The sequence below is a fragment of the Lytechinus variegatus genome, chromosome 14 (genome assembly GCF_018143015.1).
Source record: "Lytechinus variegatus isolate NC3 chromosome 14, Lvar_3.0, whole genome shotgun sequence".
NCBI lineage: Eukaryota > Metazoa > Echinodermata > Echinoidea > Temnopleuroida > Toxopneustidae > Lytechinus > Lytechinus variegatus.
Genome location: NC_054753.1, coordinates 23547298 through 23567358, shown reverse-complemented (window position 1 = coordinate 23567358; position 20061 = coordinate 23547298). Strand labels below are relative to the sequence as shown.

At 37.8% G+C, this 20061-nt stretch overlaps 1 protein-coding gene across 5 annotated transcripts in view; it reads right to left on the bottom strand.

The window, feature by feature from the left end:
• LOC121428011 (zinc finger protein castor homolog 1-like) overlaps window positions 1-19520 on the bottom strand; it is a 36806-nt gene extending 17286 nt beyond the window's left edge. For 2 of the 5 annotated variants that reach the window (XM_041624587.1, XM_041624590.1), the window contains exons 1-6: window positions 18076-19520; window positions 5712-5917; window positions 4243-4611; window positions 3708-3864; window positions 2589-3321; window positions 1960-2044 (exon numbers count right to left, since the gene is read on the bottom strand). In XM_041624587.1, coding sequence (XP_041480521.1) covers window positions 1960-2044; window positions 2589-3321; window positions 3708-3864; window positions 4243-4611; window positions 5712-5917; window positions 18076-19444 — 2919 coding nt within the window. In that variant the 5' untranslated portion in view covers window positions 19445-19520. The remainder of the gene's footprint in view (window positions 1-1959; window positions 2045-2588; window positions 3322-3707; window positions 3865-4242; window positions 4612-5711; window positions 5918-18075) is intronic. The other 3 variants (XM_041624589.1, XM_041624591.1, XM_041624588.1) reach the window with 2 other exon arrangements.
• Between the last annotated feature and the right edge of the window lie 541 nt (window positions 19521-20061).

Genomic DNA, 20061 nt, shown 5'->3' with positions numbered 1-20061 from the left:
TTGGATATATAGCGCCCTCTCTCGGCAATGCTTGTTTTAAATTAAAAAATGGGCATTCAAGCACTTATCTTATAAATTTAGTGATTAGATATCCAAAAGTTACAGACAAAGAACATATCTTGAAAGTTTCAGCCCATTCCATGATTTGGAATAGGATTTAATTGAAAGACAAAAACACACAGATATTTTAATTTGATCGGGTGACCTGATCAAGTTAAATTTCCATGTAAAATCGCAAAATTTATCCTGTAAAACACATTTTCATTTCATATCCTCCACATCATACCTGTTATAGGGCATATCCATTCATATTAGCTAGCAATGAATTGGAATAGTGATAGGTGCATTTTGGTGGATTTACCAAAACTATACACAAGCTTTAAAGCTACTGAAATTATTTAATTTGATTGGCTAATGATAAATCTGTTATAAAAATGGTGCATTTGTTACCATAACAACTCTTTTTGAAACAGGGCCTGTTCTTTTCTCACTTCTCTCTTCTTTATCTCTCTCTCTAACATACACACACACACACGCACACACACATTTACACTCACATTTTTCAAACTCCTGCAAACTCACATATAGATAAGTTTCATACAAACCTATGATTATGCAAATACAGACAAAGGGACCTTGAGCACTACACAAGACCATAAATCATATTATTTCATGAATTGAAACAAATTTCAGTATCCCGATCTCCCAAAGTTCATAAATATAAGAAGATATTTCATTATTTTCCAGATAGGATATTAGCAAACCAAAGTATGATTTTGATAATGTCCTCATAAAGTGTTGTTAGTATTGAAAAATTAATGAATTAATAAAAATGGACAGAAATATTTTATATAAGAAAATATTTCTATGTACTAGGAAAAAAAAATAGAAAGTCAATCTCCAAGTATATGTATATTATTCTCCAAAGTAAAACCAATTCTGAAAAAAATATATAATTTCATTAGTGAGCCCTCTGCTAATAGAAATGTAAATAGACACACTGTCCAAGTTTACATTACTGAGTACAGTATATGTACATAATTTTCCCTGGTTGAATTGACCATTTATGAATCATTTGACTTAAGAAACAGTGGTGTTACAGGAATATTAATGCGGTCTATACATTTTCCATCAATTGTGACTGTGAGTCTTGTTGGTAAAATTGCAGGATTTTTATAGCACAGTCAATTACAAGATACAGATCGAGTTAAAAAGCACAGATTAATTCCCAACAAAAAGTTAAGCTAGAGGGAAGCAGGGGAATGAGAACAGAATTTGAAAAACTTGAATTTTGTTCATAAACTTTGATTTGACAATGCATCTTCTTGCCACAAGAACACCCCAGGAAAAGGACTCTAGGGAACCTGTAACACGAGGCTTAATTATGTTCATGTGGCTGATTTCTATGATTGATTGCAATGACTATTATCTATGATCAATCATAAAAAACAGCCACATGATTAATATCTATGCTTTGTGTAACCAGGCCCTGACTGAATACACAAATTTACATAGCTTTGAAATGCACATCATCAATCAATCAATGGGGCAGGAGTATGTTTCCTTGCAAGACTGCTTTTCGATAAGATTCCCTCTTTGATCAAACTGGGTCATATTTTTTGAAAATCAATAAGTTTTGCGGCAATTACCAAAATATTTCAGAAAAATCCCAGCATAATACAACAGCAATATTCCAGACACAAATGTCTGTTAGGCAATTGCATAAATTTTACACAGCATACAAAGGTCACCAGTCAAAATTTGCTCCTTTTTTTTACACCAGCTTGAATGATTTTTAATTATCTAAATGATGCATTCTAAAACACCTCAGTGGAATGCATTTGGCTCATTTTTACAGCCACTTAAACGTTGTTTTCCAAAGTCTGTTCTCATAAACCCATTGAGTGTACAGGTTACAGAGAGATGAGAGATTGTGAATAGGGGGGTGTTCACACTTACAGCAAACTTGCAGTCTTTATCCAGACAGTGGTAGTGTTCCTTGAATTGGTATGAACAGCGCCCGCAGTCCTGGGAAGCACCAAACCTGAAACGAAACAGGTAGGGTGGAGAAGAAGAGCAAATACAACTGCATTGAATCAAAGGAAATACTTTCAAAATCTTCATTTTCATCATTCTATGATGTTATCCCAGTCTAAAATCTATAAACTACCAAAGAGATCACTCATCAGTTATTTTGATGATCTAACGAATTGATGCATTCAAAAATTTTGACTATCATTGAGTATGTAATTCATTTTATTGTTAATTTGAGTTGATCTTTCACATCTTCCAGAACAATGAGAAGTCTTTTAACACATGTGAATCAATGTTTTTAAACCTTACGAACAGACCAAATCACGTCTTATATAAAAGTCAAAATTGCTTCTTTGACTGTTAAAAGCATTGTTCCATCTTCTGGGTAAAGAGGAAGATGACTTAAATACAAAGCGGAAAATGTTCGTCTATAAATAAGTTATTCAGATATAAAATGAGAGTTATTGGATATTCATAAAAGTATAAATCATCACTTCTACTCACTATTCTAGCTCTAGATCTACTAGAAGCATGCCATAAAGACCTGTTCATACCTGGCTATGTCATACCTGGCTATGTATCGATTGAAAGCACTGCCTTCCAGTCCAGGGCTAGACGATGTCGACAGAGTTCCGGACTTGATGCCCTTCTCGCTGCCCTCCTCCGAATCCAGGTCACTCCTCCCAGTCTCGAGGAGACACTTCTTGAGGATGTTGTCTCTTGGTTCATACGAGGGGTTGTACTCGTCCATCCCAGCAAAGTCGTCACGCCTCTCCATCCTAGAGTCGTCAACGGTTGAATCGTCCATTCCAGGAGGCGGACTGATCGCCGACGTGCTGGAGTTGGAGGATGTCGACGTGACTCCGTCTAGAGTGTACCGAGGTACACCCTCCCCTTTGTTGAACTTGGACATGAAGTACTCGTAATTGGAACTACGTTGCGGATCGAGATGCAGTTGGGGATCTGAACCAGTAGCTGCGGCCGCCGCGGCAGCAGCAGCAGCCGCAGCGGCTGCAAACTCCCTCTGTGCCAACCCCTCGTTTTCCAGGATGGCAGCTTCTATGGCCTCCGCTTCTGCCTCTTCCTTGGAGCCAGGTTCACCATCATGGCCACCGCTGCCTCCCTGCTTCAGCTGGATCTGTTGGCTGATGATGTCCCTGATGCGCTGGGAAGCACTAACTTTGCGGCCGATGATCTTGTTGATTGACTGGCCTGCCTTCAACTTCCGAATGTAGCTGTCGTACTTGGATACCCTCAGGTTTGGTACATCTTTGGATATACTTTCACCTGTAAAAAAAAAAAATCACGTCTTCCATCATAAACAAATCCAATCACATTTCAAGTTTTTCATTCCAACATCCTTTGCTATATGCTAAAAGGTAACTATCACACTGATATGATAATATCAAATACATGGATAATATGAAATTTTCATTTTCTCACTCCTCAAGAAAGATCATCCCAGCTGGTTTCCTATTGGATTATTACACCTCACTTGAAAATTTTTGGGAGGCTTCCTAAAATCATATTAAGATTTTTTTCTTCTAAAAGTTGGCATAAAATTAGGTAAAAATACCAGTTAAGCTAGGGTCACAAAATCCTTAAACTAGACTCTTGATGACCTCATAAGGATCGCAATGGTCAAAAGAATCAAGAGAAGATGAACTGCCTACTTTTAATACCTGCTTCAAGTTTCTGGATGAAGTAGTCATACTTGGAGAACCTCTTGGCTTCTGGACGGTCTCCCAACTCCATGAGGTTCCTCATGAACTCCTGCTCCTCTATCAACTGCTTCACGGTCTTACCCGTTGCCATCCTGGCATTCGTCATCTTTTTGATGTTGCGAAAGAGAATAGCACAAACAATTAAATCTTCTTAGGTTGATTTAACATAATGATGACTATGATGACAATGAAGATGATGAAGATAAGATGATGATGAAGATGATGATGATAGTGACGATGATGATGATAATGATGATGATGATGATAATGATACTGCTTCAGAAGACACAATTCTGCTCAATCAGTGCTTAATTTGCTAATAAACTGTGGTACACTTATGAACATTCTGATCAGAGACAACAAACCATTCCATGATGATAACTCTTAATAGTAACCCATTAACAAATCTTAATATTGTGGCTTATTTTGCAATCCACCCAACAGCATTAGATCAGGGCAGTCCTGCAGATGGTGAATATCCTACCTTGCCTTCCAGATGAGCAGCCAGGACACCAGGGTAAGGCGGGGCACACAGATCGGACATACCACCTTCCGCTGCGGCTTCCCTCAAGGACTCCATGCGCTCCCTCAAGCTTGCATGCTGGGAGGGGCTATCCTGGTGAGGTGCGTGTTCCTCGCCCCTACCCAATGGATGGTGCCTATGGTGACGGGGTTGATCCTGGCCCTGATGGGGCGATGCATCAGACAGGTCATGCCCCGATGCGGGGCTGTTGTCTTCAGCCAGGGCGGATTCTTCGGCGCGTAGGTGCTGATGGAGGGCTGCGAGCTGCTGCAGGACAGCATGGCTTGGTGCCACCCTTGGATGATCTGGCTCTTTCAACATCGAGGGGTCCTGATGAAAAGAAAGGGATAATACTCCTTAAGGTATGACAAGATAACCTATAGACAATACATATTTTAAGATCCTTACATTGGCTCCCTGTAAAACAGCGTATTATGTTCAAGATTTTGTTGTTAACTTTCCATTGTGTTCATGGCTCACCTCCCCAGTACCTTATTTCACTGATCAAAAGTTATACCCCTTCAAGATCCTTACGTTCCTCCCTTTCCAATTCTCTTGTTACCCCCAAAGTTTCCAAAACCTGGGGTGAAAGATCATTTGTTTATTCATCCTCGAAGCTATGGAATAGCCTCCCTCATAACATCAAACAGTGCTTGACTTCTGAAACTTTCAAAAATTACCTCAAAACATTTCTGTTCAATTCTTCTTAATTTCTTTTATAATTTCCTAAAAAGCACCTTGAGCACTCTACAGAGTGGATTTGGCGCGATATAAGTCTAATCATTATTATTATATGATGTCATGATCTCATGTCGCCCTCACTCATAAGATATAGGAATACCAGTTACAAAGTTGTCAGAGATGCGCCAGGTGGAGATCACAAATGCATGTACATGTAGGGCTGCTTTAGCCACTAAGATGGCAATAAGAGAATATCCTTGCATAAGATCTATTAACTAGTTTGGACAAAGTAGTGGTTGGCCTACCCTTTCAAATTCACACAGTGAGCATCTGCTTCCTGCAAGCAATATGCCAGCCAGAAGGAACAGATGAGGGCTAAATTATAGAATGAAATTCTCACATATCTCATATCTCATATATTCACAAATATATATAGGAATACACTAGAATACTAATTTCTTAAAATGAAAAAAAATTGTTACTTTGCTCCTGTAGAAAATAAGATCAAAGGAATTATGCATGAAAATATCCATGACATGCATGTAAAATAGAGCTTTACAGCTACATGTACCAAGATTATCCAAACATAACATTCAATGAGTTTATTAATAATCAGATTAAATCAGAAACATTGAAAGGAATGTGGGTGAAAAACTTAATCAAATTGAAAATACAAAGCTTTATTATGCTATTATCACTGCCATTCTGGATTGCAAATGTCTTTGACTAAATCTACCAATATTATCTACCTTGGGTTCTGATCCACCCTCCGCTCCGAGCTTCATGAATGCTGATCTGGGATCTGAACCCATGGCCTTCTCCTCCTCATCCTCCTGTTCCATTCTCTCTGCAGCATGATGGGCAGCGGCAGCACTCCTGTGAGCCTCCTGGAGGCGTTGGTGGGCCAGAGCCCTCTTCTTCTCCGCATGCCGTCTCTGTAACTCTAAGATGTGTCCTGTGGATTACAGTAAGAGATCAAAAATACAATTACTAGTACAATTACTCTTTCGATTCACTTTCACCATTAAAGATGAATGCCAACTGTGGTAATAATTTCAAAATGAGTCTGGACAGAATCCAATCAAATTAACACTCAAGTATCTGTATGTAGACATTTAAAAAAAGATATTGTGCTAAGAGATTCTGGAAGAAATTGTGTAATTGCTGAGAAATTAGTAGAACAAGCATGAAATTCAAGCACTGTGTCCAATAAAAAATAATACACTATCCCACATGTCTTACAGTATCTGTGGTTGGTGATCTTCAGTGCGATTATTTTTCAGCTTAGATTTCCAAAAGTCCAGAACTTGATGTATGATGATATAGTAACAACTGACCTTGTTTTTACAGAATGTATGATGAAATAAATGTTTACTGAACTGCTCTCATTTATCTTTTAAAATGAAATTAATGCAATTTTACGAAAAGTGTTATATACCACCTTCGTAATGGCTAAAGTATTCTTTCTGCTGAATGAACACCACCCCCCCCCCCATAACAAAAAGAAAATTCTACATCATGTTCAAGGGATAAAGCTCACATGATAATGATTAATCAACAGGGGGGGGAGGGTGGATCATACAATCTTAATTTTATAGGATTTATTACAAGAGTCTTCCATATTTCTGTCACCTTACTGCATGTCAAATTTATATTTTCTACAATATTGTCAGGTAATATTTGTTGACTTTAGAATCCAAATGAATTAAACAACCAACCTTCAACCTTTGTGGCAAATAGATTTGATTCATTTCTGTTGAATAATAGAAAAGCATATTTTTCAAACAGAATGCAATTTGGGGTTTGTATCACGTCTTGGTACTGATCCAATAAATAAGATATATTTTTCTTGGGAAAATTTGCTTTGCTCACCATAATCTAATAAAAATTTAATAAAAACCTTAAATAGAAAGCTCTGTTCAAGTTTGCTTTATATTTTCATATAAAGAGACACATTTGCTTATAACCATACCCATGTACATATATTTCCTGTTCTTTCATAATTAATCTACCGCCTTGTTAGTACATGTTTATCAATATCATTAAGATTTTTTTTTAAAGCCCCAAAGAAGGAATTTACTTATGGATATCAAAATGACCTTGCAACACCAACATTACATGAATATTAATATGGCTATTAACTGTAAAATAATGATAATAATCATAAAAATACAATAATGGTAAATAATCAAATGAAAAATCGATCATTAAAAATAGTATTCACCAGATATTGCACAGTAACATTTTATACTTCAACTTAGATACAGAATATGAGAATCGTCCACATATTTCTTACTCTACAACACAAACAATAAAAATACAAGAAAAATAGACCAACAGGCATCTAGTCATTGCAGAAATTGAATGAACTATTTCTTTTATTCATGTGCTTAAGAAAAAGAGGAGTTAATTAATTTTATTCCTTGCTTCTCTAAGAGAAACTGGATATCCTTTGAAAGTCAAAGTTAGGATGAATATGATGCCTTGGACGGCTTCACCCATCTATCTAAGACACAGTCCTTAAGTCCGATAATCTAATTACCCTAAAAGGCTCGGCGTAAGAATAGGGCTGTCAAACCCGCAAGATTGAAGGAGCAAAATTTGGTTTGATAAATGAAAATGGCAAAATTTGGCTCCGGGCTGCCTGTATTAAATATTTGGATTTATTTTTGCAATGTGGGGGAATTAAATTGGATGTTCTCGTTTGTGGTGGGTGCGCACGGTGCGGTGGAATGTCGTAAGTGCCAACGTTCGTTCGTTGCATCCTCGCCCGAGAACTATCATATTGAGAAGAAACACAAACATTTACGAAACCTTCGATTGGTTAATTTTTTTTTCTTTCCTTACATTTTCCTTCTTCTCCATTTCCTGATGATTAGAAGAGACAAGTAGTTTAGCTTCCTTTATTGAATTCAGAGGGGCACAATTGAAATTGATTGCTTGTCCTAGGATGTCTCTGTTTTGCCCTGTAATTTAGTCGCAATTGTTTTACTTTACAAATGTAATTACTCCGAAGGTAATAAAAGAGAGCAAATTCAATTAGAGGGCTGTGGCAAAATAGTCTTTTATTATCTTAAGGGTTGACCAAGTACTGTTTATGCGGCATGTAATGAAAAATGGACATTTATTGCCATGATAGAACTTCACACGCAGCTACATGGTCCTAGTTCAAGGTAAAAAAAAATATATATAAAAATGGAAAGAGGGAAAACACTCTGCATGGAAAAAAAGAGGAACGCGCAGGCTTGGGGGATTTCAATTAATTATGGTATGGATAAAGTGTAATGCATCACAGTCAACATCAGGGATAAATAGCCATCAATTGAATAACGAAATTTACATGTCTATGCTCTGCTGCATTGTGGGAGAAAGCTATCTCATTCATACGTGTACATTTATCATGATGAAATTATAGAAATGTTAATTTCCTGTGAAAATATAAGTGGGCCATATACATGCAGTCTTAAACAAACTAGAATTTGTTGTTCTTGTAGCAACCTTATTCAAGTACAAAGAGGCAATAGTTAGAATAAAGTATAACAAGAGAGCAATAGATGCAACAATTCAATAAAATATTTTGCATAATGATAAGCGTGTTTGCATGCATTTAGAAGAAGGGACTTAAATGCCAAAAGCCAATATTTAAGGATATGTTTTAATTAATTACCGGTCTATATCTTTCTGACAAAATTTGATATTTGGCAGTGAATTATATTGAAAGTAAAAGCATTTTGGTTGGTTAAAAAGATATTCATAATTCCCTCTGTGGTATGATGATACATATGTACATGTATTTAATAGACTATACATGATTAAAAAAAGTTTTTTTTCTATGTATATTATTTGAATTTAAGCAAACATAGTCAAGAAATTGTTATTTGTATATGAATGTTCACATTTTAAAAGTAAACACTCGCTACAATATAGGGTATTAAAAGCTAATAAAAAAGAAGAATTCAAATGCATTTCTATTTCAACCCTTATTTTCCAATTGTCCAGTCTATTTTTATTTAACAGTCTGTAAGAAAAAAGGAAAGGTGATCATCTTTCCTTTAAAAATGATATTCTGCAAAGAAATTCAATCCCACTGTTTTTCTCTTTCTGCTTCATTCCTAATATTCTGAAATCTAATTCTAAATCCAATGCATGTATTAATGCCAGAGGATAAGAGAGGTTGGATTGTATATTACAGATTGATCAAATATTCTCATCAACACAAAAACGAAGTCAAACATCCCTTGAAAATCATCATCTAAAACCACATAATCTGAAAATCAAATTTGTTCTGCAGGCATTCCATATCTAGGCCAAGAAAGGGTATAATAATGAGTAGAAAAGAGATAGGATAGAGAGCGGGTGTTGTGGCGTTCTAAGCGTCAATAAATGCTCGGTGCTCTCAGGCATGCACAGAATTTAGCTGCCAACTCAAGAGGCTCTTGGAAAGCAACTTCCCGTGAAACCCGGAGATCATTTAAAATGCAATCATCTTAAAATTGCATTTTTTAAAGAATTATAATCCGCGAGGAATTTTAATATCATCAAACTGGTATTATCAGGGGGCCCACCCGAAGGGGGTAGGCGACTATTTAGTGACTTTTCGGCGCGGTGTAATCTATATGTGCTAGTGAGGGGGGGTCGAGGGGATGCACTACGAACTGCTGCAACTTAATTACGCTAGCATGCATACACAATAATTTCAATCACGTTATTTTTGTCACTGGAACACCACAGGGGAATTGCGGCGGCACAGATTTTTTTCCAGTACCAGGCATATTTCAAATGATCTTTACACTTACACGGTCACAAATTCTCTTGTAATTCTCTGGCGTGCATGCCTGACATTCGCCAAAATTTACTCCCTCAATTTGTGCCTTGTTGAAATAAAGTGCTCCCCGGAATGTTCACGGCACCAGAGAGAAAGGGAGGAAAGTAAAATAATAAAATGAAGATGGAATTTGAAGTATTCCAGGCATTGGAGAATAGTTTCTGAAAAGATTTCCAGAGCAGATGTATCTGAGATTTTCCATCTCATTTCACCAATAAATCCATAACTCTTTACTCAATACAAAAAACTAGACAACTCTAACCAGAAGTACGGCCAACAACTAGGCTTTACGTCTTCCAATTTCCGTGGTTCTATCAGGGTGAAATGACTGAAATAGCTTAAATGCCTAGCATTCTTTCGAGGGGAAAATATCAGATTTAGGGCTCAATCAGGGGGTTCGCAGTTGACTACGTAGTACTGATTTAGCAGGGAAATAACCCCAAAGCACATTTCTCTCATGGGTTTGAGGATAAAACCCTGAATGGAGCTCGGCTAATCAGCAATGAAAGTGCACTCATACACCGTACCTGCTGTGCATTTAATGGAAGGATGCATTTTTTAGAATTCTTCAAGTTAACTGGAGCTATTCAGCTCAGGGGGACATGGTTCTACTCTCCTTTCTCCCCTTTTTTTATGCATAGGCCTATACAACTTATTTCAGGAAACCCTCTATAACTAAATCTGACATAGCCGTTCTTGTGAACTGTAACCCTATGTGGGAGGCTACAGAGACAGATCACACACATTAGAAACCATTGATAGAATTTACCATTCACACTCTACTTGGTGACGATTTCAAATTATCGCAGATCAGTGCAACTCAAAACCCCATTTCACATCAGCCCTCTGATGTGCATGAAGCATTTACACGCTACCCCACACGACGACGACGACGGCTCCACCACCAATCGAGCATAAACCATCATCTGAGGATTTGAACATAGAAAACCACACATCCCCCAATCTTTCCCCATCCCCGACCCCCTTGGAAAAAATCCTACCCGGTATCCATCTATATCTCTCTGTACCGTGCTAATATCGAATTGGTTTGTATCAGATTCCAAATTTGGCAAGCGCCGGTTTTAGCGCCGGTGTTAATAGTGAAGGCAGGGGGATAGTAGCTGGCTGGGCTTGTTTGCGTTGGGTATTACTCGGTTCTGTCCATGAGTAAAAGGTCAGGGAGATTGGTCAGGTGAGGACGGCAATCGAGATCCCCTCTCAAATCAAACTTTCATGCTCTCAAAATGGGTTTAAAGAGACACCGTCTGGAAGGTGGTCAGCTTGGGAACCTGTAAGATCTATAACAGTTCCAAGAAACCCTCATTTTAAACAGAGATAATAAGAATGAAAATGAAAGATTCAAAAGAGAGTTGGAATATAGAAATGAACATCCCGAAGCAATGATAATAATGAAGATGACGGCAATAATAATAATGATAACAATAAAAATATTAAATTTAATAACAATACTAATTTCAAATAAGAGAAAATAAAAATATACAGGTGCTTGAGAGAAATGAGGAGAGTAGTCAGTAATCGGAAATGCCAAAACCAATAGTAAAAAAACAAGAAAGAAATGAAAAGGAGGTTAAAAGAGATATTAAAATAAACCAAGAATGTATTCAAGAGTCCCTCTTGATTCAAAATTGCATGCTCTAAAAATAGATTTCCAGAAGAGTGGTCAGTTTATTAATTTTAACAGTGTCTGTAGGTCTGCAATCAATTTTAACCAACCACTTTAAAGATAAATTCCAGTTTTGGTAACGATCTCAAAATGACTTTTTACAGAATCTAATATAACGACCACCTAAGTGTCTATTTGTATAAATAAAAAATATGTGCCAAAGGATTCTGGGAGAAATTGTGTAGTTGCTGAGAAATCAGCAAAATAAGCGCGGATTCGGTCACTTCCGTCGGGTCTTTATTCCAGCAATAATAATACTGTCCCACGTGTGCCTATCTGTGTTGGTGATCTTCAGTGTGAACATTTTTCAGCGTAGATTTCAGGATTTCACAAAGTTCAGTTTATGTAACTGTACCAGATCTAGATCCTCGATGATATTCTGACAATTAAGCCTGGTTTTACAGACTTTCTCATGAAATTAGTGTTTACTGCAACTACTGGCATTTCTCTTTAAACCCAAACAGAATGTAGGGACTCTTTAGAGCAATTGATTTTATCCACAATAGGGTGTAAAGAAAACAAATGAAAATGAGATGAGGCACATATTCTACATCAAAATGTTTGTTGAGCAAAATAAATTTGAAGAAAAAGTACATGTACATGTAAGTAGGTAATTGGATGTAATAAAAAATGTAGACTGAAGAAATAAAAATTGTGAAAAAACATAAAGAGAAAAAAGTACTGAAATATCAATAAGAAAAAAAAATTATAGAAAAGATTGATTTAAACTCACAAAGCAGATAGATAACGTTCTTTAACTCCTTGTAAGCATTTTTATCGGTATGTATGCTTTTAATTTTCTTGACTTCTCTGTTATATTTACTGATTTCATATTATATTTTCAATGACTACTTGATTATGATATAAGCTGAGAAAAGATGGGAACATATATTTCTATCTGAGCAATAAGAATCAAATAAAAACATTTAGCACCATTCATTTCATGTAAAAATTTATAAGAAGTATACGAAAAGAAAATCCACACAAGAAATGAGCATAAACAATGAAAACAGACAGTACTATGCAAGGGAGTATAAAGTAGAGGATGCCTAATGTTGATAGTGCGGAGACTGATAGTTAAAAACCAAACAGATAGTGACAAACTGAAACTTAAGTGGAACTCGAAGAAGAGTACGGACGCGATAAAATGTCAAAGAGGAACAAGAGAAGACATGGCATCTTAATGAAAAAGGTTCATTTTACATCACTGAAACATCTCCCATGAATTAGGAGATGCCGGCTTCAGGTGCGCCAGTGGAACGTTGCCGGAGGAGGACTTTTTATCTTGCTAAAGCCCGAGTTGTGCAGCTCCATCGGAATGGGATATTAGAAGCCTGGCTTCCCCACACGCTGTATCAACACGCCACCCCAGTCTCCTGATTTGCCCGTTATTTCGGCATAGTCCATGCAAAGATAAGATTTCACAATTTGCGGGATGTTGACCTAAATTATTTCGGCTTAATGAAAGAAACCTGAGAAGGAATGTCTTTCATCTTATTCCTGAGATGGAACACTGTGTATCGAGAGGAGGGAAAGGGTCTAAAACTTCAAAATGAAGTTTTTAATTTTTGCAACTAAAATTAAAGATCAATCAATCCACAAAGTGGGATGAGGGGAAAAAGGTCTCCAACTTCTAATTGACAAGTAAGATACACAATGGGATAGGAAGAGGGGGGGGGTCTCGAACTGCAAGGTGGACTCTTGATATTTACAAACAAAATCTGCAATAAAAGAAACACAAATTTCCTTTGAGGTTAACTCAAACTAAAGAGACAAATCAACCTCCATTTTTCTTAATATCCATACTTATGAATAAATCATTACTATTTGGCAAATTATATATATAAATACATTAATTTTCAAGCCTCTCCTGTGATAAATACTCCTTGTATTCACTTTTAGAGTAACATTGTGAATAATTCAATGAAGTGTTTAAAGCAATATTGTTAGTGCACCTGTATGCAAGGTCTTTTGTTCATTTCCATTTTCCCCTACACATTTGTTTTTCCCCTATTAATAGTCCTGAAACCATATCAAATTGCAGCTCATCGTTTTGACTAGACAAGCTCTCGTGTTGCCATGGCGACATGTACATGCAATCCTAATGAAAAGCTATCAATATCAACCAATTACAAGGGAGCCCTTACAAGGCCCAACAAAAGGAGAGAATCTCCCTTTTCATAAAAACCTGTTCAAATCCACACTACTTTATTTCCCTTTTCCCTTCTCCAAAGCTGGAGTGTTGTATTGAACCCTCCGGCGCCCTCGACAGAAACCACGGCAACAATTGAAAACAACTACCCAATATTGACGATATTCCCCAATAACCGGTTGAATGAAGCCTATTGAATTTGAGCGAATACCAAATTGCTCCATGGCAACAAATACTGGCTGTAGAAATTGCTCTCTTGTTTGATGGGAATAAAAGCTTTCCGTTGCCAAGGCAATGGGTGTAAACAAGCTGACTTGGGGGTAGTTTTGTCTCGCTTTAGGTTTGTTTTATCCTGCATGTTGCTGCTCACCATTATTTGCCATTCTGCTTTTCAGAGTTGCTGGATGGGACTGTGAGTAATAGGTTTGAAAACCCTTAGTACAATGGGAGCAGGGTATTTACTCAGAACATTTTGGGAGAGATGACAAAGGATGATTAGAGAGCTGATAATCATGTCGATGGTACATTTATCAAACAAAAGATCTTGGGGGCTACGATACTCCCTTTTCTTTGACAACATTGGGTACAGGGTACATGCCCACGAGCTCAGATCTGTTATCTCTCGCATCTATCACTCTTTGTTTTGATACATACATGGCAATAAATGTAACACCTTTTGTGCATAAAAACACAGGTATTGGAAGATTTTGTTCATACATGTAGGCCTATCTATTAAAATGAAATTCACCCCATCTGCCTAAAGCTCAACTGGCTATCAAATGATACATGAACATATCTTTCTCTGTCATTTACTCAGATTTAAACTTATCTTTGGAAACTTTAATTTTTGGTTGAAAATTTGGTTCTTCATTTAAATTTTAATTCCTAAATTGGGTAAATAATATTCCACTCAATTGCTTGATAAAGCCCATTTATCTACAGGCACCTCTTTTTCTCCAGGTGAAGTACACTGTAGTCGTAAAAAAGGTTGCTCGAATGAATAAATTCTACTATGGAGAGTGACACCTTAAAGTTGTGCACTGAACAGTATACAATTGGAACCAGACAGGACTTGAGATTACCGATTAAAAGCCAAACTACATAAAAATATAAATAAATGAAGCAAATTAACAATTTTCAAGTAAATTTCTCTTGTATCATCAAGTCAAGGTTACTAAAAAACTACTAGCATTTACAACACAATTACAACCCACCAATTTCGAACATATGACGATAAGCAGGTGATATATTGCACTAAAAAGTACAGATGAATCAAGAAGTCATTATCAAAATGGATGTCGGGTCATTGGTTATTAGCTCCTGTTTTCTCTCTCTCTCGGAAAAAAAGCATTCTATAGCATAACAAGTGAGGCTGCATTTCACTAATGGATGCTGTAATAAAATTAATTTGAATAACCATGGCAACTGCACCAAACCGGAATGAATACTATGATAAACCCATATTTTTAGACAAAAATGAGAATATAATAGGATATATTTCCAAAGGAAGCCTTTTAAAAACACTGCCAAACAGGTATTTTAGTGATGAATGATAATACTGTAACAAACAATATGAAATTAAATTGAAAATGCATTTTTACCGTACACTGTCAAGTGAGGTACAAATTTACTAATGGATATGCTGCAATATAATAAACTTGAAAAACCATGCCAACCGCAGCAAACAAAGATGAATACTATGATAAACCTATATTTTTACAGAAAAACTATGAATAAAATGAGATACATAAACCTTTTAGAAATACTGCCAAATGGGTATTTTAGTGATAAATGATAATGCTGGATAACAAACAATATGACATTCAATAACTGAAGAGTAAAACTGAAACATATTGAGAAGAGTAATTATAGTAATAACTTTTTATTTACTAAAACAAAAGGTCTCAATACCCTCTGCCTAGAAAGACAGAAAGAGACTTCAAGCAGAAGCTAGCAAAATAACTTTCTTTGCTACAAGAGAATTGAATGATAAAAAAATATCCGACAATTTTTATGTTTGCCATAAAGACGGATTCCATAATGATCAGAAAAATATGCCTTTCATTTCAACTCTAATAATGTTACCTTGGAAATACCAGTTAAGTAAATGACACACAGATATCAATATCTCAATATAGTTTCTTTATATACATTACATTCAAGCTTGAAAGGTAAATGATAGCATTCATTTAAAGATGAATTACCTCAATATTAATTTATTTTGATTTTATTAATAGTAATACTTTTTTTTCTCTCCACTACCCCTCCCCACTCTCCTCTCCATCTTCTCTTTCTTTCTCCTACTCCCTATCCCTTTCTTACACCTTCTTTCTACCCCTCCCCTTTATCTTTCTCACCCCACCTTTCTCCTCCTACCCCTCCCTATCTCTTTCCTACCCCCTCATTCTTTCTCCTTCTCCCTCCCCTATCCCTTCTGTCCTCTTCTATCACTCCTATCCATTTCTTACCACACTTTCTTTCTCTTTCTACCCCTCCCCTACATGTATCTCTATCCTACCCCCACTTTCTTTCTTCTTCCATCCCCCTCCCTTATATATTTTTTTTCTTACCCCACCTTCCTTCTCTTTCTAGCCCTCCCCTTCATCTTTCTTATCCAATCTTCTTTCTCCTTCTATCCCCCTCCCAATCTCTTTCTACCCCTCCCCTACCCAACCATTCTCTTACTACCCCTCCCCTATCCCTTTCTTACCCCACCTTCTTTTCTCTTTCTACCCCTCCCCTATCTCTTCTCTACCCCCACCTCTTTTCTCTTTCTACCCCTCCCCTTTATTTTTCTTATCTCACCTTTCTCCTTCTACCCCTCCCTGTCTCTTTCCCACCCCACCTTCTTTCACTTTCTACCCCTACCTATCTCTTTCCCACCCCACCTTCTTTCTCTTTCTACCCCTCCCCGATCTCTTCCCTACCCCACCTCTTTTCTCTATCTACCCCTCCTCTTTATCTTTCTTATCTCACCTTTCTCCTTCTACCCCTCCTGTCTCTTTCCCACCCCACCTTCTTTCACTTTCTACCCCTCCCTATCCCTTTCCGACTCAAAAAATCTTTCTCTTTCTAACCCTCCCCAACTCTTCCCTATCCCTACATTCTTTCTTCTTCTATCCCCTCCCTTATCTCTTTCTTACCCCCGCTTCTTTTCTCTTTCTACCCCTCCCCTATCACTTTCCTACCCCCACATCTCCTTCTCTTTCTTACCTCCAACTCTCCTCCTCCCCCATCCCTCTCCCCTCCTCTTTCTCCCCCTTCCTCTTTATTCCCCATCTTCTTTCTCCCTCTCTCCTCTTTTAAAAAGTTCTGTTCAGTCCCATGTACTATCAGAACCAAAGACATACGATGTAAAAAGAATTTCAAAGTAAGAGGGTAACTTTCTCTTTAGGTGTCCACCCCCCCAAAAAAAATTACTCCAAATTAACAAATAAACAAAATAAAAACAGTTTAAAGAAATCAATCCTAGCATTACTTGTTTTTTATCTACCATCTCTTTTCCAAAACTTGATTTTGATGATGGATACTAAATTATTTTTCCCCTTCTATTCCTCTTACTGATACTGGGTTTTTTTTCAGTTGGCACTGCCATCTCTTCCTATCTTTATCCACCCTCTCTCATCATCTCCCTGGCATTCCCGATCACCGCATTTCTCAAGTACCTCTCAACAATTTTTTTATTAAAAAGAATCTTGCCCCATGAAGCACAAAAGAAAATAGAAATCTGCAAGTATGAAGGATATTGCCAATATTCCTTAAAATCCAGGCATTTAGGAGTTTCATATTGGCGGGATTGCCCAAGATTTATCCCTTAGGTATGAAATCTCAAAATTTATTGAATTTGATAATCAACTTATATTATTGAGGACAATGCCTTACAGTAAAGACGGGCAATATCTCTAATTAAATTTTTTTCAGAAAACGAATCTAGAAGACCTTTTATCGCTCAAGGTTGAGGGATATCGGGCAGGAGAAGAAGGATCCAGGAAATTAATATTATTGCTTTCTTAGATTCTATCATTGAAGTTGATGGTTTGATCGGTGTGGATATCTTTAGGTTATATATATCATAAACTATAAAAGCCAATTAAATGTTGTGGATGGCACAAACAATATGGAAAGTCTCAAAATAAAGCAGTAATGTGATTTTTGCAGAGTGCTCCGGGGTTGAAAAATTATTGTTTACGCTTGTGATGAAAACTTGGTTTATAAAGTTTATTATGATAATATTAATAAAGGATATAATTTTACAGCAAAGACTGCTTTTACAATTACAGCTTCACATTTTCTGTTTATCATTTTTTTATATAAAACATTATTTGAATGTTACTAGAAACTCAAATAAGAGTGCCTATTATTGTTGTTCCCTAGGTTTATGAAAATAAAATGCATTTGGCCCAGAAGTAGTACAAACTGCCACCATTAGCAAACAATTGATAATTGACTTACGGATATGTTCTATTGGAAGATCTTCGTCCCTTGCAGGAGCTCCTTCCTCCATGTAGCCGTACATACCCAGGAATTCCTTCATGGTGTCAGTGGCATACTCCTTGACTGCCTCCAGACCTTCTACATCATAGGGAGCTCCTGGAACCATCTGGCCGTCCTTACCCATCTTGGATGACGTCGGGGGTGGCGGAGATGCAGGGGTTTCGGACATTTCTCCTTGCTCCTCTGACTCCAGATCATCAACATACTCCACCTGCTCTTCCTGTACTTCATCCATCTCTTGTTCAACTTCCGCCTGCTCTGGAGGAGGCAGTTCTCTCATTTCCTCTTCTAATTCTTGAGTCTCGATTATCCTTTGATCTCGCTCTTCAACCAACTTCATCTGCTCACTCTTGCTTGGTCTGCCTCTCCTTCGCCGTGGCTTCACTTCCTGTCCCTGAGCTGATCTACCACTCTCCTCCAAGTCACAAACCACACCGTTGGTTTCGAGTCCTTCCTCAATTTCAGTACCGTTTTCATTGCACCAGCTGCGTTCAGCATACTCCATTATTGCTCGGGGATCGTAGGTGGCCTTCTCGGCCGCCACGTCCTCGTCTGAAAGCCCAGATTCATCATAAATAGGTACCTTACTGCCGCTGCGGGTGCGTAGTTCATGTCCCGCAACCTTGTAAGGAGCGATCTCCATCTCTTTGGAAGAAGAAGGGTCATCGTGTCCTAGTTTATTGCCATTATTTGCCTTGTGATTAGTTGCATGTGTAAAGGGGATATTTTGCATAGATATATTTTCATCATGGTTATGTTCCTGAGTAAATTCACTGTCTGCGGTCTCTTCTTGCTCCTCATCCCAATGGTCCAGACCATTGACCGGTTCATCTTGATGCGAATCAACTACACCACTGTCCAAACTCTCATCGCAATCCTGAAAACTGTTAATTGAGCCATCGTCCCAATCCGACGGACTATCTGCTTCCTGCGTGGCGACTCTTGTCGCACGCTGCCGTGCCTTTCTTTTGCTGGCACCACTGAGAACTTTAGGCGAACTGCACCTGCTATCGTCCCCGCCATTTCTTTCAACGAATCTGTTGTATTCTGGCCGTTCATCGATCACGTAGCCATTATTTTCCGTTGCTTGAACAGTTGGAAGCTGTGCGCTGCAGTTGGGCGCAATATCGCCATTGTGAAACGTCTTGAGGTTGGAGCCAATGTCCGGCCGGGATGCTTCCTGGTCCTGGTGGCGGGTGTACCTTGGGGAACCGTTGCTACCTGGAAGGGCGGCCCCCGTGCAGGGTTCCTCCTGGGGCGGAAGGCCCGACACGCCCTTGGACAGTTTGGCGCAGATAGCATCGAGCTTGAGCGTGGTCTTGAGCATAGTGGTGATGTGGGCAGAGGGCACTGCACTTGACTTGGTCACTCATGGAGCACTCACTCAGTTACTGCTTCATGTTCTGTAGAACAAACAAAATAGAGCAAAAACAAATGAACGATTGTGACTGACGAATTTGTCAATAACTTCAAAATAAGGATAATTTCCCTTTGGTGCCATTAATCAACTGATCTAATTCTGAAGAAAAAAAACATATTCATGCAGTTATATACCCATAACACAGCAAGTTGCTACCATGACACAAACTACTCTAGATAACAGATAATTAAGAGTACATGAAGATAACTAAATGCTCAAGATAATAAGACAAAACAATAGTCATATTGAGCAAATACTGAAAGGATATACAAGAGAGAAAAAGTACTCATGGAGATTGAAGTATCAATTGCTAAAAAGAAGAATTATGTATGAAAAAAAGTGTCGCTAAGGCGGGCACATAGTACGACCGCCTGTATCACGGAAAATGGAGTCATTGGTCAAGCAAGAACAGAAGAAGGCGGCGACTTCACCTTTGACCTTCTGACATAAAAATCAATAGAATTCCTGGGATCTATCCTAGTATCATACACACTACATATGAGCTTAGGTTAATTTTAACTGAA